This window comes from Myxine glutinosa, chromosome 5, assembly GCF_964187855.1.
Source record: "Myxine glutinosa chromosome 5, kmMyxGlut1.1, whole genome shotgun sequence".
In the NCBI taxonomy this organism is placed as follows: domain Eukaryota; kingdom Metazoa; phylum Chordata; class Myxini; order Myxiniformes; family Myxinidae; genus Myxine; species Myxine glutinosa.
Window position 1 is genome coordinate 133,001,417 of NC_136265.1, and position 24,296 is coordinate 133,025,712.

General features: G+C 47.7%; 1 protein-coding gene and 1 long non-coding RNA gene across 4 annotated transcripts in view; one reads left to right on the forward strand and one right to left on the reverse strand.

The window, feature by feature from the left end:
* LOC137427050 (arf-GAP with Rho-GAP domain, ANK repeat and PH domain-containing protein 1-like) overlaps window positions 1-24,296 on the reverse strand; it is a 69,803-nt gene that overhangs the window by 13,296 nt on the left and 32,211 nt on the right. For 2 of the 3 annotated variants that reach the window (XM_068116181.2, XM_068116182.2), the window contains exons 4-11: window positions 21,946-22,069; window positions 21,077-21,276; window positions 19,350-19,462; window positions 11,823-12,025; window positions 8,952-9,037; window positions 8,424-8,585; window positions 4,366-4,510; window positions 3,410-3,471 (exon numbers count right to left, since the gene is read on the reverse strand). In XM_068116181.2, the coding sequence (XP_067972282.1) occupies window positions 3,428-3,471; window positions 4,366-4,510; window positions 8,424-8,585; window positions 8,952-9,037; window positions 11,823-12,025; window positions 19,350-19,462; window positions 21,077-21,276; window positions 21,946-22,069 (1,077 nt within the window). In that variant the 3' untranslated portion in view covers window positions 3,410-3,427. The remainder of the gene's footprint in view (window positions 1-3,409; window positions 3,472-4,365; window positions 4,511-8,423; window positions 8,586-8,951; window positions 9,038-11,822; window positions 12,026-19,349; window positions 19,463-21,076; window positions 21,277-21,945; window positions 22,070-24,296) is intronic. The other variant, XM_068116183.2, reaches the window with a different exon arrangement.
* Window positions 4,787-21,281, forward strand: LOC137427051 (uncharacterized). The gene is made up of 3 exons (XR_010984435.2): window positions 4,787-5,054; window positions 8,150-8,238; window positions 21,099-21,281. It is a non-coding gene; the product is annotated as an uncharacterized LOC137427051 (long non-coding RNA).

Here is a 24,296-nt window from a genome sequence, read left to right on the forward strand (position 1 = left end):
GGGTTAATCAAGACTGTAGCTAAGCTAGCATTGCACTGTGTCTCTAATATCTTCTGTAAATTATTTTCTTATCTTTCCTTCTTCCTTGGTTTCTTTCAATCATGTACATAGTAATAAATTATATTTGTATTCCTTACCCTTTGTCTTTCTTCTTCTTCACATCCTTCGCCTTTGTCTTTTCCCTATTGAATACCTGTGGCGCGATCCGGCCAACGTTCGGGAATCGGGTTAGTCGGGGTAACTGTTAGGGCCGCGGGGCCATCCACTCGGCAAACCAACATCTTATCCATGGTCCGTAACAATATATATACAGACTTGGCATTTAATATGGAATATTTATTTTGTGGGGGTGAACTTACTTTTCAAGATGACTTAGAACCAGAAGTTCATTGGAATTATGTTGAAATTATTCTATATTTTGTTAATGTGACCTTTAAAAGAAACAAAAACCACATTTGACATTTCGAAGCAAATAAATTGATCCTTGAAAGTGATGTAAACTGATATCGAACTCAATTCATGGACAGTACTGTGTTAAACTTCTGTACGTTTTCCAGAAGTATCTCTTTATTTTGCACATTAGCCCAAAAAAAATTCAAAAACAACAAAAGCTAAATTATGACTGGGATTACAGACAGTAGAATTACAGTTCAGTACTTCGTGTAACCCTCACGAGCATTCAGGAGAGCACGTACACGTCGAGGCATGCTGTTCACGAGATTTGCCAAGGTTTGGACAGGAATCGCTTACCATGCAGTTACAATAGCCTGCTGCAATTCACGCACAGAGGTCGGCTGCTGGTCCAAGTTGTCGATTTGATGCGTTAATTCTGCCCACAAGTTCTCTATCGGATTCATATCCGGGACATGGCTGGCCACTCCATATGCTCTACACCACGGTCAGCAAGAAAGTGTTGGATCATGCGAGCACGATGAGGCCGTGCATTGTCATCTTGGAAGACAAAGTTTCCTTGAAAGGCTGCACGAGCAAATGGAAGCAATGTTTCTTCCAGAATGACCCTGTACTTGAACTGGTTCAGGTTTCCATTCAGAACAACCAGGTCAGTTTTGCCCCCTGCATGAAAAGCAGCCCAAACGGTCACCCCACCACCTCCAGCTTGGACTCTTGGCACTATACAATCTTCGTTGTGGGCTTCATGCACTTGTCTGCGCACTCGGACGCGGCCATCTTGATGATAGACCAGAAATCTAGACTCGTCACTGAAGGTCACGTGATTCCAGTGTCCTGGCTGCCATTGAGGGTGCTCTCTGGCTCACTGCAATCGGCGCTGGCTGTGTTGTCTGGTCAGGCGTGGCTTTCTCAGGGGACGCCTGGCACGATAGCCTGCTTGAACCAGTCGTTGGTTGACTAGCCTTCTGGATACAGGCACATTTGTCAGGTGCTGCCACTCAGCCCTAAGCCGATTAGCTGACTTGGTACGGCCATTGCAGACTAACCGGTGCAGCTGGCGATCATCTCTCCTTGTGGTTCTGCGTGGACGTCCTGGCCTCGGTATTGGAGTAGGGACACCCCTCTGAGCATTTTGTTTCAGGATCTTTGACACCTGACCTTGAGTGATGCCATACTGCCGAGCAATAGCATGCTGTTTCATGCCAGAATTTCGTAAAGCCACCACTCCATGACAAACAGCATTGTCAAGTTCACGGACCATCTCCAGAGGAAGCGGCAATCACTTTTGTAGACGTGCAGCAGTTGTTTTCCACTAAAACAGAACGCAACAACCCTTATATACCCGATTGTGAAGCCAATCGTCAAATGTACCTGTCCGTACATTTTGTCATGCCACCTGTGATATAATCCTGTTATTGACTTCTTGCTGTGAAAGACAATCAGTGACATGGTTCTTTCAACAAAGACATCACTGAAAGGTAAAATAAACTCACCAGATTGATATACTGAGTTCAGAAAGTAAACACAAGTCAAGAAAAAAAATAATTCCATATTAAATGCCAAGTCTGTATATATATATACATATATATATATATATATATATATATATATATATATATATATATATATATATATATATTGTTGCGGTTTTTAGAACCTTCACATGTAAATTTAGTCGTAAATTCCCTTATAAATAACCCCTGTGTACATTTCCCCTTAATTGGCTGTTAATTAAAATAATTGCACCCTAGTTAGTCCACATTGCAACACGTAGCGAATCATAGGCCCTTTTCATAGTTATATTATTATTATGTGTTTCAGGTAAGGCTGTGTTTCCAATAGTTGACTCTACGTTGCATCAATCAAATGAGATAGATCCCTTTCAATATCCCCAATGGCCTCCTAAAAGTGCCAGTAAGTTGCATGGGGCTGTGTTTACTGGCTCCACATCGCGCCAAACTCCATTGCCCTCGAGGCCAGGATTGGAGAAGAAGGGCGTGGCCCCACCTCGTCATCAAAGGTGGAGCCAGAGAGCCCCTAACGACCAACCAGGCTCCAAGGGCGTGGCAAAGAAACGTCTGGTAAAATCGAGAAGGTTCCAAGGGCGTGGGAATGATAATAAAAACCCTTGGCGCGAGAGGGTGGAGAGAGAGAGGGAGAGAGACGGTGAGAAGGTACCAGTTGAGAGGATCGTCCATCATTCATCTTCGTCATTTGCTTGGCACGAACATCCAGCGGCGAGTGAGAGTCGGCACGCTCGTGGGCGATCCCAACCAGCACTGACAACCGGCTTTTCGCCACGGAACCGGAGCGTGGACGCTCAAGCGAGACCCCGACGCCGTGCCGCGATCCCCGGACCTCCCTGCCGCCAGCTGTGTAGACCAACTACCCTTCTCATCCCTCCAGTCATTCCTGCCTGCAATCCCCTTTTGTGTACGTGAGTTTGTTCTGTTCGTCTTGTCCCTGGGGTATAAGTTAAGCCTGTATAGTTAAGAATTGCACTGTGTATCTTCTTCCTCTTCATCCTGTAAATTACCTTTGTTTCTTCTTTGGTTTTGTACAGTAGTAAATAAATACCTGTTCCTCCTTACTTTGGTTTCATTCCCGTCCGATCGCTTTCGTGATTTCTTTCAATTGAGTACCTGTGGCACGATTTTGGCCGAACTGCTTTATAATCGGGTTTAGTAATCTGTTAACGGCCCGCGTCGCGGCTCGCTTCGCTCGGCGCAATCCATCCATTACGCTGCGGCCCGGGCGGGAGTATTTCCTCACGTACCTGAAGGCGCTGGTACTTAGGTCATAGGAAGGATTGGCCTAATACCCTATTCAGCGCTGACCGGGCGTGACGTCATACCCCCAGGACCGGTCAGACGGCCAGCTTAACAAGACAAGGGGAATAAACCCCCCTTGCTAACGGGAGTGCCGTCCCCCCGGATCCATAACAATATATATATATGGAGGAAGAAGACAAAAAAGACAAAGTGGTATCACAACTCACGTTGGTTTCTTGTAAATGTCACAAAATGTCCTGCCATGGGGGCTCCATGAAATTTCCATCATCTTCGGGAGGTTTAAAAAACATGATGAAATATGTTTGTTGAAACAATTACGACGTATATCTTATGAATGTAAGCTGGTTGTTGTTGCATATGGTATACTTATGCATGGCCAATAGACCAAGCCATCATGCCTACTCTCATCGATTGTTGCTCAGAGTATTGAATAATTGAGCTGAAGAATAAAATAGCAATATTGAAACAATGAATCGATGATGTGGTGCCATGTTGGCACTGTTGAAAACAATTTGGCAGTGATTTGTACAGTTCCCTCAACTTATAACAAATGTTGACAACAAATCTTATCTCTCATACAAGCCGAGACTAAGTATGCAAAAAAACAAAAAAAAAAACTTTTTGATGTGCCCCCTGTAGGTAAGGGCAGGAATTTTGAATTTATTCAGGGTGCAGGAGGTAGCTCGCCTACTCTTTGCGAAGTACACCGTGGGAGCTTTAACAACGACCAACTAATGCTGGCAGATGGGACACCCAGTTTAACGTCTATCTGAGGGATGGCACACATTGCCTGCGAAACACGAGGGTGGCAGTTAATACCTGGCTCAGAATTTGAACACGAGCTAGATGGCTTTGAGGGAGTGTGCGTATACCTCTAAGTAATCCTATCAGCTCAACCAAATTATACAGCATGAGATTTGGTGCCAGCACAGAATGGCCAAATTCTTGAAAGACAGCATGAGATCTTTAATATCCCACAACCAAAAAGCAAATGGAACATTCAGTTTTAGCTCCCAATTTGAAGAATGATGCGCATCGCCAGGTAGTGGCCCCCTGCTGGGGATGTCACCCAGACTAGAAAGTTCGTTAGTGAGCATGCAACCGACTAAACAACCCTAACCCCACCAATCATGTCAAGACACACCAAACACAGGGTGCATACCGATGTTGAAGTCGATGAGAGCTGCCTGTGCATCTTGGCCAGCAAGCAAGGCGCTCGCATACACCGATGGCAGGGCACGCGCCCCTGCAATAAGAAGGTTCAAGGTCTGCGCAAGATCCGCTTTCTTCACAGTTTCGTGTAATTCCTGAAATATAAACAAGCAAGTGCAAAATAATCCCACTGTACTCATACCTGCTCATCACCTATTGCACTGATCAGCTTGTTCTATTGGGTCAGACTTGATCGTCCACTGTGGTATCCTCTGTGCCTCACTGTCAATACTGTCCGTCATTCACATGTTTATGTTGTAGTATCACAGTGGTGAAGTCGGAGCGGGGAATGGCGAGGCTTGATGTGGCTGAAAATGAGATGTACCGTCTAGTAAGGAAACGGAAGATACTCTACATGGCCAAAAGTATGTGGACACCCCTTCGAATTAGTACATTCAGCTGTTTCAGCCACATCTATTGCTGACAGTTATATAAAATCAAGCACACAGCCATGCAATCTCCATAGACAAACATTGGCAGTATAACGAGCCATACTGAAGAGCGCAGTGACTTTCAACGTGGCACCGTCACAGGATGCCACGTTTCCAACAAGTCAGTTCATCAAATTTCTGCCCTGCCAGAGCTTCCCCGGTCAACTGTCCAGTGGAAAGCTTAACGTCAGTGGTTACTTGTTGTTACGTAAGTTACCAGCCTCACTTGATTTCAACATCTCACTTGATTCCCTGGGAAGGACTTCCCTCACTTGGTTCCCTGGGAAGGACTTCCTTCACTTGGTTCCCTGGGAAAGACTTCCTTCACTTGGTTCCCTGGGAAGGACTTCCCTCACTTGGTTCCCTGGGAAATACTTCCTTCGCTTGGTTCCCTGGGAAGGACTTCCTTCACTTGGTTCCCTGGGAAAGACTTCCTTCACTTGGTTCCCTGGGAAAGACCTCCTTCACTTGGTTCCCTGGGAAGGACTTCCCTCACTTGGTTCCCTGGGAAAGACTTCCTTCATTTTTTGGTTCTCTGGGAAGCACTTCCCTCACTTGGTTCCCTGGGAAAGACTTCCTTCGCTTGGTTCCCTGGGAAGGACTTCCTTCACTTGGTTCCCTGGGAAAGACTTCCTTCACTTGGTTCCCTGGGAAAGACCTCCTTCACTTGGTTCCCTGGGAAGGACTTCCTTCTCTTGGTTCCCTGGGAAAGACTTCCTTCACTTGGTTCCCTGGGAAGGACTTCCTTCACTTGGTTCCCTGGCAAAGACTTCTCTCACTTGGTTCTCTGGGAAGGACTTCCCTCACTTGGTTCCCTGGCAAGGACTTCTCTCACTTGGTTCCCTGGCAAGGACTTCTCTCACTTGGTTCCCTGGGAAAGACTTCCTTCACTTGGTTCCCTGGGAAGGACTTCCTTCACTTGGTTCCCTGGGAAGGACTTCCTTCTCTTGGTTCCCTGGGAAAGTCTTCCTTCACTTGGTTCCCTGGGAAGGACTTCCTTCACTTGGTTCCCTGGGAAGGACTTCCATCTCTTGGTTCCCTGGGAAAGACTTCCTTCACTTGGTTCCCTGGGAAGGACTTCCTTCTCTTGGTTCCCTGGGAAGGACTTCCTTCACTTGGTTCCCTGGGAAGGACTTCCTTCTCTTGGTTCCCTGGCAAGGACTTCTCTCACTTGGTTCCCTGGGAAGGACTTCCTTCACTTGGTTCCCTGGCAAGGACTTCTCTCACTTGGTTCCCTGGGAAGGACTTCCTTCACTTGGTTCCCTGGCAAGGACTTCTCTCACTTGGTTCCCTGGGAAGGACTTCCTTCACTTGGTTCCCTGGCAAGGACTTCTCTCACTTGGTTCCCTGGGAAGGACTTCCTTCACTTGGTTCCCTGGGAAGGACTTCTCCCACTTGGTTCCCTGGGAAGGACTTCCTTCACTTGGTTCCCTGGCAAGGACTTCTCTCACTTGGTTCCCTGGGAAGGACTTCCTTCACTTGGTTCCCTGGCAAGGACTTCTCTCACTTGGTTTCCTGGGAAAGACTTCCTTCTCTTGGTTCCCTGGGAAGGACTTCCTTCACTTGGTTCCCTGGCAAGGACTTCTCTCACTTGGTTCTCTGGGAAGGACTTCCTTCACTTGGTTCCCTGGGAAGGACTTCCTTCACTTGGTTCCCTGGGAAAGACTTCCTTTGCTTGGTTCCCTGGGAAGGACTTCCTTCACTTGGTTCTCTGGGAAGGACTTCCTTCACTTGGTTCCCTGGGAAGGACTTCCTTCACTTGGTTCCCTGGGAAAGACTTCCTTTGCTTGGTTCCCTGGGAAGGACTTCCTTCACTTGGTTCCCTGGGAAAGACTTCCTTCACTTGGTTCCCTGGGAAAGACCTCCTTCACTTGGTTCCCTGGGAAGGACTTCCTTCTCTTGGTTTCCTGGGAAAGACTTCCTTCTCTTGGTTCCCTGGGAAGGACTTCCTTCACTTGGTTCCCTGGCAAGGACTTCTCTCACTTGGTTCCCTGGGAAGGACTTCCTTCACTTGGTTCCCTGGCAAGGACTTCCCTCACTTGGTTCAGTCACAGAAAGCTTTTGTCTTCTGATTGAGATGAGCTTGAAAATCAGCAATGTTTTAATCGAATCAATCCTGATGCCATTGAAAGGTAGAGCAATAGACTCTAAGCAATCCTCATGGAAGGTCTCCTTTAAAGCTTGCCAATCTTCCTGGCATACCAGTGTCACCATTGTTGATCTAAGTTGGGCAAGTTCCTTGGTAAGGCACAATTATTGTAGGTCTTCGTGGTGTTCAGCGGTCTGAAGCTTGTTGATTTTATACTATACTCTGACTGCCTTTGGTTGCTTTCGATATTTCTCACACTCCTGATGGACACGACCGAAGTGATGGCGGTTCGGCAGACATTGGCTCCTCGCATGATGAGGGTGATATGAACGTCCTTTAGGTAACGTGCTCCCATGATGATGTAGTGAAAATGGTGCCATTGTTTTGAACGGCGGTGATTCTGCATTCTTTTTTCCGTACTTGCCACATTGTCTGAATATGGTGTAGAGTTGTCTTCGAGTTGTCTTTCCCCACGACAAACCCTTCCTAACCCCTCCTTCCTAATTGTGCCTGACCGACTCTCACATTGAAGTCCCCAAGGAGAATAATCTTGTCCTTTTGCTGGATGGTGATCAGGACTTCATCAAGGTCGACACATAACTGTTCGTTTTGAACATCTTCTGTATTGTCCTGTTCAGATTGTCCATTTAAATTCTCACATTCCAAGATGCAAAGTATATTTTTTAGGTTTACATTTGAGGCTGCAGTTTGAGTGGTTATCCAGTCGGGAGTGTGGGACACCTGATATTTGAAGTACCTTTTCTAGCTCTCACCCCAGTCCAAGTCAGCAGTCCAATGTTATGGAATCAGCTGAGAAGACCAAAAAAGGACTGCTCATTCACGATTACTGCTGATGAACCCCCTCCTGCCCCAGTCCAATGGCAAAGCTGTCATCTTATGATCATCACTAAAGTGTAGATCCATGAATAGGGGATCCGAGCGATCACTTCGCCTGTCCCCGTAACCACTCGTCCATCGATGTTAGAGATGTGTTAGGTATTGCTTGTTGAAAAGGGGTTGAATTCCGTGGAAGAGGACCACGAGCGAATTATTTATTATGTGTGAGAGGGGTGCCGTTGCAAATCGACGACCACACAGATCTTGATGGAGGGGAGACCCGTGTCTCATGGCAATTCCTTCATCATGTGTTTATTGAGGTCACTTTGTCGGACTGCGGTTCATCTGGTACCTCACCTCCGACCCTGTCACAATAGGTGGCCCTACCAAGAGTTGGCATCACTTTGAGGGTCAGCAGTACACAGACTCCTTTCCAGCAAGACAAGGTGGTGATTCATGGAGAAAGGTAAGTGTGTGTGTATGTATAGTGTGCATGTGCGTGTGCGTGTGTGAAACCCTCCCCTTCCCCCAATTAACATGGTGTCATAATTAAATCGACAATAAAGGGACTGGAAAGAGACCTTAATATCAGATTCATCAAATGAAGCATAAGAACTCCTACCCACTGCATAAGATGTGTATTTCACACACCTCGGTGAGCTTTTCTTGAGATATATTTGGGGGGCACCAGCGATGATACTTTGCTTGGATATTCTGAAGGCACAAAGGATTGCTGATGCTGAACTTCCTGCGGAGTGGAGCTTGTCCACACCAGCACTTCACTGCCTCATTATTTCCCAGTGTGCACAATATCTGCAGATATAGATCATTATCGATGAAGGCCAATATCTACATACTGTATTTTGATCACTTTGTCAAATCCACTCTTCCAGAAATGTCATATGATTCTCATGAGATATTCAAGGATTGGAAACTGACTTTTTAACAGGAGGCAAAGAGACACTGTGAATGGGAGAATATCTGGGTGGGAAGATGTAAGTAGTATGGTATCTCAAGTATCAGTTCTGGGTTTATTCAAAATTTAAATCAAAGATTTGGACGGTGGGGTTAGGAGTAATGTAATGTCCGTTTATATCACGACTTTTTATCACTAACACAGAGTTAACAACGGAGTTATAGAAAAGTCCTTCAACTTCCATTACACATGGAGTACCGCACCTCAGTGATATCTTCTGTCCAGAGTTCATGTTCTGTGTGTAGATTGTGCAGTTTCGAAAAACCATGCCCCAACTCTTTATGTAAACCTGGTAGAAAAACAAAAGTGATAGGGTTTGGTGAAATTTAAAAATATAGTTCTTAGGGAAAGCTCAAATACTTCCGGGTAAGCTTATTAACGAAAGTTGCATTACTGTTCATGATTTGAAAAAAACAAAACACCTGTAAGTCACCTTTCCTGTGACTTAGGAGTGAACTTACTAGAAAATAGAACGGCACTCGGTAGAGCGAAAACTTCCGCCAGGCTGAACAGTTTATGTTTTGTATCCCACTGATAGGCCGGATCTGGATTCGGACCTGAACCAAAATCTAATCGGCTTGTTCTTGTTGCCAAACCAACTCATCCACCAAGTTTGGTCATAACTCGTCCATAACTTTTTGAAATAGCTATATCAATATATTGTCGTGTCCCCGGGGTTAATACCCCAAGAGGAAGAATGACTGAAACGAGCTTTAATTCCGAGGCGTATTTCGAACCTGGCGGGATTATTTCTGGCGCCCGCAGGATAGTTCAAAGTCTTACCTGATCGGACGGCCGACACAGGGTTTAATGACTCCGACAAACCCACAAACACAAAAAAAGGAACAAGACAAATAAAGTAAAATTTGACAAATAATGATTTCATGAAAAGAAATGCAAAGACAATAAAAATGGTGAGGTAAAAAAACTATTTCCTAAATTTAGACGTCTCCAATCAGACTCATATTCAAACAAGGGGTAAGATTAAATAAAAAATAAATGATGTTTCTGCCGGCCGGCACTTAGCTCTGTCTCAACGAGGGAGCTGGGCGTTCATAGACTCCAGACCACCGCACGGGAAGCGCACCAAAAAATGGTGCCAAAAACGCCCAGGCGTGAACAAGCAGCCAACCAGCCCTTCCTCGCTTCCTCCGCCAAGCGAGATGCAGCTCTCTCCTCCCCCCGAAAACCACCACAGTAAACAACACCCCCTCCTCCGACGTTGAAAAACTCCACAATGCCCCAAAGGTTCTCTGCACGAGCGTGCACGAGAGGAGCGACCATCCACCACGAAACCAGGACCAGAGGAGCAAAATGCGACTGCCTCCAACAACCAACCGCCAGCACCAAGAGAGTAAAAATGGCAAGAGACGTCTTTTCCCCCCAGCTCACGAATGCTCCACGCTGACGTCACACTCTGTCCAATCACCGAGCTCTACTCCATCATCCCATCACGCATCCATCAATCAGGAAGGCCGGGGCGTGGCTTCCTCGTTACGGGTCATCGGGGGGCGGAGTCCAATCTCCGTTCGGGAATGTTCGGAGGACGTCGAAGGCCGTGAGACGGGCTTGACTGGCACGATCGGCAAATGTGCTGGGTGTTAGTTAGCCCTGGCGGCGTTGTGAGCAAATGGAGTCATTTGTTATAGTTGTTGTTTGGTGGGCTTTTTAATTGTAATAAAGATGGAGGGAAGATCATAGGAGCAAATTACACACTATGGAATTAATATTTAAGCCATATAATTAATTAGCACAGAGCCACGACCCTCATGGCGACATCCAAAAGCTATTACCCAGACAGACGGCCTACTTACGTACATCGAGATGGCTTCACGCGGCATACGGAACATTCTAAACCTACACGATTCTATCTCGACTAAGGTATTTCATCTACCCCCACAAACGTAACAGTACATAAACATCATTGGCTCTCTGTAACTTTTTGGCTGTCTGCCTTTGTATCTTATGCTTAGCCACATCTTTTAAGTTACAAATTCCAAGCTCTGAGTACAAATACAACTTCTTGTGGGGGGTAACATAGGCTATGTGGCCATGGCCTCCCACAGGAGTGTGATGGGGGTGTACATTCTCTATGTAAATGTGAACTGTGTAGTGCCACCTCATGCTGGTGGCAGAGGATATTACAATTTCCTTCTTTACCTGGCAAACACTGAGGATAAAGCACTCTTTCCACGTGTAAATTTGCCCTCCTTCCCTTCTCCCCCTCCCCCAAAAATGTAGCGGCCTGTCAAAGCCCACTCCCAAAAGATGTATATGCAGTATATATCTCCTCCTCCTCTCCATCCTTCCCGTTCCTCTCCCTCCTTCCCTTCCCCCCCCCCCCCACCTCTCCTCCCTCTTCCCCTCCTCTCTCCCTCACCTTTTCCTCCTCTCCTCCTTCCCTCCCCCTCCACCTCTCTTCCTCCCCTGTCCCTCCCCTTTCCCCATCCCACCCCGCTTTCTCCCTTCCCCTCCACTATCCTCCCCTTTCTAGCAGCAAGAGACATGATGACTAATTGGTCCGTCAGTGAAGTGATGGGTAGGCTCTTCTAGTCATCCTGTATATCGGTTTTAGCACTATCACTCAATGGTTAGGAATCACTTTTTAAATTTCAAGATCAGGATCTTCACCAAAATCTAATCTTCACCAAATTTCATCTGAATCCATCCAGAAGATATCCTGTCCGTTTTGAGATATCCTGTTCACAAACAAACAAAGAGACAGACAGACAAACAGACAGACAGGGCTGAAAACATAACCTCCGTCCACTTTCGGTGGTGGAGGTAAATATTCCTCTTGTTTGGAAATTTTATTGTGCGAGGTGTGGAAAATAGGATATACGCAATAAGAGTATGATAATGAGATCCATAATTGAATCATGAACGATGAAATATGGCGTATTTTTCCAGGTACACGGACCAAGGGGCGTCCTTCTGCCTAATAGAATGAAGTAGTGCCTAGTGCCTACCTCTCCTTAACTGGGGGAAATACTGTGACATCAGCTGTTTTTGCACACATTTTTCACAACCATAAAACATGAAGCTCACAAGTGTTTGCATTCATTACATCCTACCTGCACATTGCTCACACAGGAGGACAGCCAAGTTGAGAGAAGCCCAGTCTGGATTCGAAGCACCACAGTCTGCACATTGGTCATTACCTGGGCATGCAGACCACACTTGCTGGAGGATATCGTTCACAGTCCTTATCCCAGAAATCGAATTTTCCAAAAGTTGACACCATTCGGAAACGGAGTCTGAAGAGTTGGCAGCAAAGCTAGGGGTCGGTGAAATAAAGTGATGGTGTTGAATTTGTTTTAACTGATGCTAATGCAACAATAACTGCTATCTATAATGTAACTATCAAAATACAGGTACCTTGATCCACAGGAGACTTTGTTCGAAGCATGCAACACATGCTTCTGATGCATACCTTTATCTGGGCGGTGTATAGGCAACTGATGACTTCCTCAATCGCTCCCAAAATAAAATAAAACAACCCATGTTACGTGCATGAAGCAAAAACATAACTACTGCTTATAATTCAAAAACACCTCACTGATCTGGAAAACGTAGGGAGAGGAATAATGTGTGTCCCCCAAATATTCCTACAGGTCGCACAAGATCTTCCAGCAACCCTCTGATGGTTAAACTGCCGAAATCTCGGCTCTCTGCTCACCTTCACTCTTTCATTCCTATTTTCTCCCGCCTCTGGAACAAACTCCCACACTCCCTTCAATCCCACTCCTCCCTCCAGGTCTTTAAAACAGCTGTTCACCACCATCTCTTATCTTCCCCCATCCAAAACCTTGATCTTTTCTACCCCCACTAATTCACCCCAGATCCACCTTGTTTGAAATTCCAACTTCTTTCCTGGAAGTAATCGCAGTGTCCATATGTTTTATACCTCTCCCACCCCCCTTCTCATGCCTCCCCCCCCCCCCCCCAAAGCCCTCTCCCTCCCACAGATCTCTCAATGTCTCCATGTCTCTCGATCCCTGCTCTCAAATGTTGTGTTTGTGTCCTTCCCTCTCTCTCCCCATCTTGTCTACCGCTCCCGATGTTATTTGTTTATGTGTCGGTTTGTCTTTCTGTGTGATTAATGTTCGCTCTTTCACGAGCCTCGATCTTGTATACAAAAAAGAAAAAGAAAAAAGTATTGTACAGGTGGGATTTGTAATACCCTCTCCCACCTGGAGGTGGCGCTACATGATACACATTTACATAAGGAATTGGCGACCCCAACCCTTCACCCCAATACCAACGGCAAAGATAAAAACACCCCTATACACTAATTGGGGTCATGCTGATCCTATGTAGCAAGTACGCATGTAATCGGCCCAGAACTGTAGGTGGAAGAGCACGACAAACAAACAAACACCGATCCGTGAATTATCGTAAGAATTATTCCACCAGCAAAGGTGGGCGGAGGGCATGTTTTCACCACTGCTTGTTTGTTTGTATGTCTGTCTGTTTGTGAATTATTGTGATCTAATGCGTGGAAGGAAATTTAGTTCAATAAACAACAATAACCTTGAAGAAGAAGAAGACGACGACGAGGTGGAGTAAGACTCTGTGAAGTTAGGGGGGGGGGGGGGGGGAGTTATGGACCGATTCGAATAAAATTTGGTGGACAGGTTGAGTGTGTGAGAAGGACAAATTAATTTGATTTTGGTGAAGATCCGAAGCCGGATCCGGATCAAATGTTTTTTTTAATTTTCAAGTGATTCTTCAGCATTGAGTGATGTGGCCAAAAATGATATATTGAAGCGTGGTGCTACGCGCGCGACTTGCTACCAAGGAGGAAGCGGACAACGCGGTTAAAACAAAAGTGTCTTTATTGACAAGAGGTCACTGTAGCACTGGCGCGCCCCGGGCTGCGCGCCCGGTGTATATCCTGAGGCCACGCCTACCCCTCGGGCGTGGCCGCCGCCCACTTGGTGCGCGGAATGATGTCACCACGCCAGTGGGCTTTTGTGTCCGCCACACGCGCCCCCCCAGAATTCCCGCGCACCTGGAGGGCCAGTTTGCGGGGAAAACGGATGACCCGGCCGAAGCGCCCTCTGGCTACCGGCGGCGTCCGGGGTGCAGGGATGCCAGCTGGGATGCCCCCAGCTGTACCCGGGATGGGTGCCGGACCGGGGGGCGGCGTGCCGGCGGTGCTGGGCGGTGCCGGGGGTCCGCCCGCCGGGGGGCGGCCCCGACGCGGGGGTCGAGCCACCGGCGGTGGATGGTCCACGTCGAGGTCGGCCGGCTTGAGTCGATCCACCGAGACGCGATCGGGAGTACCGCCGATGTCCAAGGTGAAGTATTTCACCCCGGTCTCCAGCACGCGGAAAGGCCCGTCGTACGGGGGCCGCAGTGGTGTCCGGTGGGCGTCGTGCCGGACGAAGACATACTCCGCGGTGCGAAGCTCCGGGGCGACGTGCGTGGGTGGGTGCCCGTGGTGTGCCGTCGGCACCGGGGTGAACCTCCGGGCGGTCTCCTGCAGCGCGGAGCGCTCCTGCGCCGCGGACCAAGGTGCCGTGGGGTCGGGGAGATACTCGCCCGGCACCCGCAGCGGTTGTCCAAAGACCAACTCCGCCGCGGATGCACGCAGGTCCTCCTTGGGCGCCGTCCGGAGGCCCAGCAGGACCCAGGGGAGCCTGTCGACCCAGCCGCCGTCGCGGAGGGTGGCCCGGAGCACGGCCTTCAACGAGCGGTGGAACCGCTCGCACAGGCCGTTGGCCTGGGGGTGGTAGGCCATGGTTCGGTGCAGCTGGACCCCGAGCCCCCGCGCGACCGCGGCCCAGAGCTCCGAGGTGAACTGGGGGCCGTGGTCGGACGAGATGTCCGAGGGGGTGCCGAACCAGGTGACCCAGGTGGCGATGAACGCCTGCGCGACGTCCGCCGCCATCGTCGCTGCCAAAGGCACGGCCTGCGGCCACCGGGTGGTGCGGTCCACCATGGTAAGGACATGGGTGAAACCCCGCGAGGGGGGCAGAGGTCCCACCAGGTCCACGTGCACGTGGTCGAACCTACGTGCCGGCACCGTAAACGGGGCCAATGGGGCCTGGGTATGCCGGTGCACCTTCGCGCGCTGGCACGCGAGGCACGTCCTGGTCCAGCCGCGGACGGCCTTCCGGAGGCCATGCCAGACAAACTTGTCGGCGACCAACCTCTGGGAGGCCTTCGTGCCCGGGTGGGACAGGCCGTGGATGGCGTCAAAAACCCACCGGTAGTCCCCGCACGGTCGCCATCACCCGCCGGGCTTGGGCACGATGTGGAGCGGCGGCGCCCAGGCACTCTCGGAGCTCCGCATGATGCCGAGCCGCTCCAGCATAGCGAACTCCGCTTTAGCTACGACGAGCTTCGTCGGCTCGAGGCGGCGTGCCCGGGCATAGACCGGTGGTCCGGAGGTGGGGATGTGGTGTTCCACCCCGTGCTTAACGGCCCCCGCCGAGAAGGTGGGCCGCGTGAGGGCCGGGAAACCGGCGAGGAAGCGGGTGAATTCGTCCACTGCCGGAAGCGTACAGATGAACCTGGCCGGAACAGAACCGCTCAGCAAGCCGCTCGGCGAGCCGCTCGGTGAGCTGCTCAACGAGCGGGGCAGCGCGCAAGCGAGCGAGCTGAACGTCTCCGCCTGGACAAGCCTTCGGTACTTTACGTCCACCAATAGTCCATGAGCACATAAGAAGTCCGCACCAAGCAATGCCATGGGCACGTCGGCTGTGATGAACGACCACCGGAAAACCTGCCCTCCGAACCGCAGAGAGAGACAGCGTTTTCCGTACGTGCGTATGGACGTACCATTGGCCGCAAGCAGCGCGGGGCCATGGCCCGCGGTTTGCTTGTCGGACGTACCGGCAGGAACGACACTCACCTGCGCTCCCGTGTCGCACAGGTAGCAGCGCCCGGACAAGGTGTCCATTATATACAGTAGGCTGTTGGAACCGCCGACGCTCAAAGTCGCCACGGAGCGTCGGCTTGCCCGTTTCCCGACCTGCCGAATGAGCACGGCGGGCGACACTGCCGAGCCTTGTGGCCGAACTTGGCGTGGAAGAAACACCAGGTGGGCGGCTGCAGCGGCGGAGGCCGCGGGTTTCTTCATGGCGGCGGTGGTGGTGGGCGGGACGTGGTGGCGGACACGAGATGTGGTGCATCAGCAGCAGCCCCGAGAGCCGCGACGGCTGCAGCAAGACTCGCCTGCATGTCCAAAGCCGCGAAGAACCTGTCGGCCTCGGCAGCGAGGGCCCGGGGTTCCGTTGTCGTAGAACCGGCCAACGCGAGGCGGACTCGTGCCGGCAGCTGGCGACGAAATAATGCCCGGAACAGAGCGGTCGGGGTTTCGTCACCCATCAGCGACAACATATGGTCCATGCGGACAGATGGTCGCGTGTCACCGAGCTCGGGGAGGTCTAAGAGGCGGTCGGCTCGTGCGTCCACCGTGAGGCCGAACGTGGCGAGGAGGAGGCGCTTGATCGCCTCGTACCTGCCGTCGGCCGGTGGATTCCTCAGGACCGACACGACGCGGGCGGCCGCGCCGGGCCTGAGGGAGGCGACCACGTGGCAGTACATGGTCTCGCCGACCGTGATGCCTCGAAGTTGGAACTGGGCTTCTGCCTGCAGGAACCAAACTTCAACTTGTGCCTCCCAGAACTCGGGGAGCTTGACGGAGACCGCGTTGGTTGCCATGGCTGTGGCGGGTTTGGGTGGTCAGCGGCGGCTGACCAGAATGTCGAAGGTCACCAATGAAGTGCGGTGCTACGTGCGCGACTTGCTACCAAGGAGGAAGCGGACAACGCGGTTAAAACAAAAGTGTCTTTATTGACAAGAGGTCACTGTAGCACTGGCGCGCCCCGGGCTGCGCGCCCGGTGTATATCCTGAGGCCACACCTACCCCTCGGGCGTGGCCGCCGCCCACTTGGTGCGCGGAATGATGTCACCACGCCAGTGGGCTTTCATGTCCGCCACAATATAGCACAATATTTCAAAAAGTTTTGGACGGATTATGATTAAACAAGGTGGATGAGTGGCTAGATGACAAGAACAAGCCGATTCGATTTTGGTTCATGTCTGATCATTGGGATACAACACGTGAACTATTCATGGTTGGAGGGTTAAGTTGGCAGAGGTGAGCTAGACCAAAGGAGAGGTGGAAAAAAAATCAGAGGCCACCATCAGGGAAGGGTCCAGCGGTGGGGGAAGGGAGGTGCACCTGGTCTTCAAAAGCGACCATTCATGAACCAAGAAGATGAATGGTATCACAAATATCAGATAATTCAGTCAGTGGCGTCACTAGGGTTGGTGTCAACCAGTGCGGTAACTCATGGTGTCACCCCCCCCCCCCCCCCCCACCATACCCCCCGCCCCTCCCCAATTAGTCAGGTTCACTATGTTAACAAATATAATTTCGTTCAAAATTTTGGGAGATTAGCAAACCTATACATTTTTGGAATCATCAGAGCATGGAGAATCCGAAAATCAATGTTGGCATTCGCACAGACACAGATTTTGGATTTTCAAAATGGCCGCCATAAAATACATATTTTGCGCTATCTCAGCTTCTAGTCAACCTAGAAACTTAATGAAATATGCTAATCCTATGTTTTCTGGGTCAAGGAATCCAATAAAGGCATCAAAATAGTGCTCAGGATTATAGAAAAGCAACAAACAAAGGTAATTGAAAACCATTGTCTTTATATTTGTGATATAACTGTATTACATAATACATGATATTGCAAGTCCTTTGAAGTTATAGGTATGGGTTTATAAATCAAGAAAGCAGCCTTGTTAGTATCGGATTGAACTATAAGTCCTATAACCAGGATCTACTAGGTCTATACCGTTCAGGAATATGCTTATACAGATCTTCATCACTGTCCTGAGTGTCATTTTCGCAAAGGTGTCTCCGCAAATACCAACATTAATTTTTGGATTCCTCATGCTCTGGATATTCCAAAAAATGTATCGTTTTGCTAATCTCCAAAAAATTTTAACGAAAAAACAGTGAACCTGACCACATGGACCTCCTCCCGTACCAGACCATACAGAATCCTTAGTAATGTTTTTGTACTAATGTTACTCGTAAATCGTAATTCCCGTATATCACTGAATGTAATGGCAATAGTAGTGACATAAACAACTAGCAAAATTTGAATTACACCTTTAAATTACAATATCATACGCACAGCCTAAATGTATTTACATTTACATAGTTTCATGTGGTTAAAGTGAAAATTCGGTAAGAAAACAATAGAATTAGAAGTGAAAACGTTTAAGAACTACATCAAAATTATGTTGATTTTAACGTTAAACTTTATTGTTACATGAGATACATTAATGGATTAGGTTTGCGTAATCAATAACGGCCCAAATAATGTAGAACTTGTAGACAAATGCATATGGAAATATACTCATAAATGAAATACCATAAAAACAAGCATTCTGAGTATTGCGCTGCAATACATGTCCCCTACCGGCAGTCTGTCGTCCGGAAAACTGTTGGGGAAATTACCAAGGGTTATTCACCCACAGGTTCTGAATCGTTCCCAATCGCTAATTACCTCAGGACGGGCTCACCTGTGATTCGCACTCGGGACTTCGATTTATACGCCTTGCAGACAGGTCAGCAGAAGCACGAGAAAATAAGTTGTTGATAACGAACCTTTCGAGTCACTAAATATCAGTAATTTATTATATTTTCCGGTTCACGATCAATGATCGATGTGTATATATATGTTGCTCGGCTTGGCTCCGCCCCTCCCGAAAGCGCGCGCTGCGTCGCACTGTTGACGTTCGCGAGACGAGGCTGAGGACGCGCAGTGCGGCTTGAGGAGAACTCGAGAATAAACAAGATATCCATTTTTTTAATTTAATTTTTTCGTTTAATTAACGATATCTGCCAAACCACGTGCCCTATCGCAAATTCCAAAAATACATTTTAGTAGACTGACATGCTGAACAGATCTGTGAAGTTTCCCCTCGATTGGATCAAAAATGAGGGAGGAGCTCGGTTTTAAAGGTTCATGTTTAAAAACGTCATAACTCGGAAACCATGTGATGCATGACGTCATGCTCGCTGACTGTTTTGTTCGTCATGGGTATGCGATTCTGCCTGCAAAGCTTGGCCTCGATCTGTTCAGCCGTTGCAGAGAAAAAGGGGTGTTAGTGTTTTCACGAAAAACAATATGGCGGCCGAACCACGTGACCTGTGACGTCATAATTACCATTAAAATATTTCACAGACCGAGTCCCCCCTCCGGTGAAAATTTGATCTCAATCGGTCCTATTATTGCAGAGAAAATCTTTTTTAAAGGAAATTAAAACTTAAAATGGCACTGAGTTAAGGATCATCAGAATTATCAGAATTCCCAAAGTTCAAAGTGCCATAACTTTGTCAAAAATGATCGAAACGTCGTGAAGTTCGAACTTGACCTGTAACTTATCATGAGGAAACCATGTGCCAAGTTTGAAATTATTAGCTTTAAGAGTTTAGAAAAAAAAGTCCGGAAAACTGTTCTTTGCGTGACGGACTGACGGACTGACCAGGTACTTCTTGGGTCAAACCCAAGGAGTTATAGTCCAGGTATTCCCTTGCTGCATCTTATTTTGTTCCCTACCTCAGAGAAATATCTGGCGTCTTCAACTCAAAGATATCACTTTTTCCAGGAATTCTCTGCACCTTGGCTCCTCGAAGGTCAACCGAGCACACACCTTTGCCTGCTGCGATGTCCTGTAAATGTAAAACAAAAAGATTAAGAAGCTTACAAAGCATTTAAACGAATAATATTGAACAGGTACAGGTACATTCAAAGTACACCGCCCCCATACCAAATATATAAATAACATCCTCCAGTGCGGCATTGCCGGGGCCCCTTGGGTGACCGGCGATACCGCCGTGCAACACATAGAGACGGTATTGGGAGGGAGAGGTGCACAATAATTGCTTGATTAATTGCATAATTAAAATGAATAAACAGTAATCGTAAAATAATTTCTTAATCAATAAGCTAATAGCATACCTCAACCACCAGTGTTTCATCTGAAGATGTAACTTTTTGAAAATTAATTAAATGAGTCATTAATGGAAAAAATTAAATAATCAATTCATTAATTGACGAATCAATAAATAATTAATCGAAAAATTGATTAATCAATAAATCAAAAATATCCTTTATAGCCACATCACTTGGTCACTGTCATGGCCAAATATCAGCTTTCTAGCTCGCAAGGTGCCTCAGATATTGCACAGATGAGAAAGGAAATAAATAAGTACTTAATTAATCGATAATTAGTTAATTAAGTGCTTAATTAATCAAAAAACAAAATATACAGTTTTTGCCAAAGTACTTACTCACTATTGTGCCAAATTTTCAGCTTCCAAGCTCAAAGAATGGCTGAGATATCGCCCGGGCAAACAAACAAACAAGAAAACAAGAAGGAAAGAAAGAATGAAAGACAGAAAGAAAGAAACCAGAGTGAAAACTGAGGACTCCGTTTCTGCGCGCATCATCGCCAGGCCCCCTTCGGTGCCCGGCAATGACGTCATGCAGCACCTGGAGATGGCATCGGAAAGGATCGGTGTACAATAGACAGACTACATAACAAACAGTACTGGAACAGCCAAACCCCAAAACTAGTAATGAGCCCTCCATATCTGAATGTTCGTTTTCCAACAATACAAAGCAGGTGTGATTTACAATGGTGTGTCATTGTGATATTTTGGGCAACAATGCACTACCATTGCTTCAATTGAATACTATGCCTGTGATGTATTTTCTTCATTGACCTAGCAAATCCACACTAGCGAAAGCTGGGAAGTTTTACCCCACTTGGTTTGCTCCAATATAGTCAGTGTTGCACTTCTGTTCTGCTCGGCAGTAACGCAAGTGTTCGCTCAAGGTGCGATCCTCGGTTAGTTGGGCCACGTCGCCCCTAGGTAAACGGTGTCAGACGGGGTACCTTGGGAGATTTGGCTGTCTGATTGATGTTCGTGGTTGCTTCACAACCTGCCGGGCCGCGGATTTATCCGCGGAACGTCTGCCTGCAGCACCGGAAGTGGGGGGAGTTTGAAGAATTTCCCCTCATGCTGAACCCTGAACCCCGGCTCCGTAACAACATATCCACCTCATTTCGGCTGGTGTTACCAGAATATACCCCAAAATAGATTCCAGGCTATGCCCTGAGCTATTTGAGTCAAGAAGCCAGCATTGAACAATGTTGGAGTACATTACGTTTATAAATTTGTAATAAGCTTTATATAATACTTGGTATGAAAGTATTACATGATAAATGTACCAGGCTTGCTTGGTATGAATGTATTGCAAGTACGTATATACGTTCACACCTGCTCATTCTTGTGTATCCAGAGACGCTGATCAAACACTGCTGCATGATACTGACCCAGAAGATCTGCGGAACATTTCTGGATATCCAGAATTCTGTATTTGATCTGCTTTTCACTAGTAGCATGCTGATAGCTCTGTTGATCGGTCTGCTGCTGCTGCTTTGCAAGTAGAATGGATTTCACCCACGCATCCCGCTCATCTGCAATTATAGTGAGTGTATACACTTGAAACACAGATTGTTCGTAAAACATTAATGGAATTAAAACATAATATTAGTTTGTCAGAGGTAATGTCATGGGTTTGAAGAGGGTGGATGAGGTATCAGGGAATACTGTGGAAGGTCCTATTAGTGCCTTAAGAAGATTATTAAGATGGTTAATATATATATATATATATATCGCTGTTATATCCTTGATCTTTTCCAACCCCGTTAATTCACCCCAGATCCACTTTTTTGAAATACCGACTTCTTTCCTGGAAGTCCTAGCAGTGTCCATGTGTTTTATACCTCTCCCACACCCCCCCCCCTTCCCACGCCTCCCCCCCCCAGCCCTCTCCCTCCCACAGATCTCCTGATGTCCCTGCTCTCAAATGTTGTACTTGTGTGCTTCCCTCTCTCTCGCTATCTTGTCTCCCGCTCCCGTTATCTTATGTTTTATGTGTCAGTTTGTCTTTTTGTGATCAATGTTAGCGCTTACATGAGCCTCGATCTTGTATACAAAAAAAAAAAAAATCAACTCTGCGAAGTCATCCTTAGTCCCCACTTCGAGCTTTTGCAATTGATAGTTTCGAAGTTTCCAGGCACCAAATGATTAATTTTGTTGCCACACTTAGCTTGAATACATTACTGCCCATCATCCTGCCTTACCATCAGATTCTGCCTGAAGAATGTAGTTCTGCTCTTTCGTGAATACCTGAAGATCTGCTCGAGGTGGACGAGGAGTGGCATTTAAGATGTGCGACAGAAAGTAAAAGTGATTTGATACCTTTGCCTGAAAGAAAAAGCAAAGTCATCTGGTGCTTATGGGATTACTTTTATGGCAGCAAATTACCCAAGACTTTGCACTCGATTTGCACTTCTTAGTTTATATATTTACACTTCTGGAAAATTGTCACATCCTGCCAGCTCAGAATCATTGATAACAGGCTTTATGGGCCTAATGGCCTCCTTCTGCATTAAACCTTCCTTGAAACATAATAAGCCTTGGAATGCAAGTGATAATACATATAACGTCTTACTATTAGAGTTTCATAGTTAATGGGACATGAGTAGTTAAATTTTCAACTATCAACATAAAAGGTAAATTATATTACATGAATTATTAACTAAAGAATGAAGAGTTTAAAAAGAAGACAGGTGGTCATGTCGTGCTGGAGATGCAGACATAATGACAATGTCAGGAAACAGGAAAATGAAGTACTCATCAGTCTTCAAACTGATCCATTTAATAAAGGAGGATACCTTGATAGTGTAGCAGCATAGCAAACCTGTTGTGCATTTTGTGATACAAGCACCAAATTTGGCACACTAGTAGACTATCATATTATGAAAAGATCTGGATATTGGGCCATCTCAGATTCAGAGATTTGATTTTTGCAAGATTTCGATTCGATTGGGATCGAAGAGAACACCTTCTTCGTCTTCTGTACAGTGAAGTTGCCAGCCCTGAATTCTCTGGCTACATCTGGGTGCTTCATTGGGAGTGCAACCGTGTCCCTCAGGTGAACAGGGACCACCCACCTGGCATAGTGTGTGTGGTCTAAGGCATGGAACCATGGGACCAGTTCCGTCAGGGCATCAAGGTACGTCGTGAATGAAGCCTGCCGCAGAGAACGCACGTAGACCAGTACCAACATCTCTAGTTCCAGCACAGTTGCCCAGTACTGAAAGTTGGGAATGTCTTCTCCTCTCTGGTGACACCAGTCTTCGAACTCAGGCAGGTCTTCTGCATCATCAGCATATGTCATACAGTGGCGTTCATACGCACGGTGTTGCAGGATGTGCAGTGCCGCTGCAGTGATTTGATGAGCTCTTCTTGTGCGGGTGACGTGGGCAGCTCGCAGGAAGGAGTCGGCCGTCCCTGGCGTTGCAATCTCAGCTTGCAAAATCTGCAAATCTTGCAAAAATCAAATCTCTGAATCTGAGATGGCCCAATATCCAGATCTTTTCATAATATGATAGTCTACTAGTGTGCCAAATTTGGTGCTTGTATCACAAAATGCACAATTCTTTTGAATATTTGGGCTAAGCCGCCCCACTATGAAGGCCTTCAAACTATCCAGATTAACAGTTTAGGTAAAGACTAAACCTAGAATATTTTCCTTTTGGGTCATTCCACATTAACTGAACCAGAAAAGGGGCATTTTGTCACCCGACGCTTTTACATTATGCCAGAAAAGTTCCCCTGCACACGTTTTCAGGCACATCAAGTTTTAAAATGCTGGTCATTCATTACATTTTTTTTCCCCCTTTACAACAAAAAAGAAAAGAAGAAGAAGAGGGTGCAGAAGCAGGGATGGGGAGGGGGGGGGAGATAAGAGTCAGGACACAGGTGGGTAAGACAAGGGCCAGGATGCAGGAGAAAAGAGAAGAGTCAGGATGCAGGGGGAGAAGAGAGGGGCTGGGACGCTGGGGAAACAAAGAGGAGGTGGGTGCAGGGAAAGAAGAGAAAGGCCAGGATGGAGGAGGAAAAGTGAGGGGCCATGATGCAAGGGGAAAAGAGAGGAGGCGCGATGCTGGGGAAGCAAAGAGGAGGCGAGTGCAGGGGGAAGTAAGCAAGATGTGGGAAGTGAAGGAAGCAAGGAGAGGATGGGGAGTGAAGGAAGCAAAGAGGGGGTGGGGAGTGAATGAAGCAAAGAGGGGGCGGGGAGTGAAGGAAGCAAGGAGGGGTTGGGGAGTGAATGAAGCAAAGAGGGGGCGGGGAGTGAAGGAAGCAAGGAGGGGTTGGGGAGTGAAGGAAGCAAGGAGGGGTTGGGGAGTGAAGGAAGCAAGGAGAGGATGGGGAGTGAATGAAGTAAAGAGGGGATGGGGAGTGAATGAGGGAAAGAGGGGGCGGGGAGTGAAGGAAGCAAGGAGGGGTTGGGGAGTGAAGGAAGCAAGGAGGGGTTGGGGAGTGAAGGAAGCAAGGAGAGGATGGGGAGTGAATGAAGTAAAGAGGGGATGGGGAGTGAATGAGGGAAAGAGGGGGCGGGGAGTGAAGGAAGCAAGGAGGGGCTGGG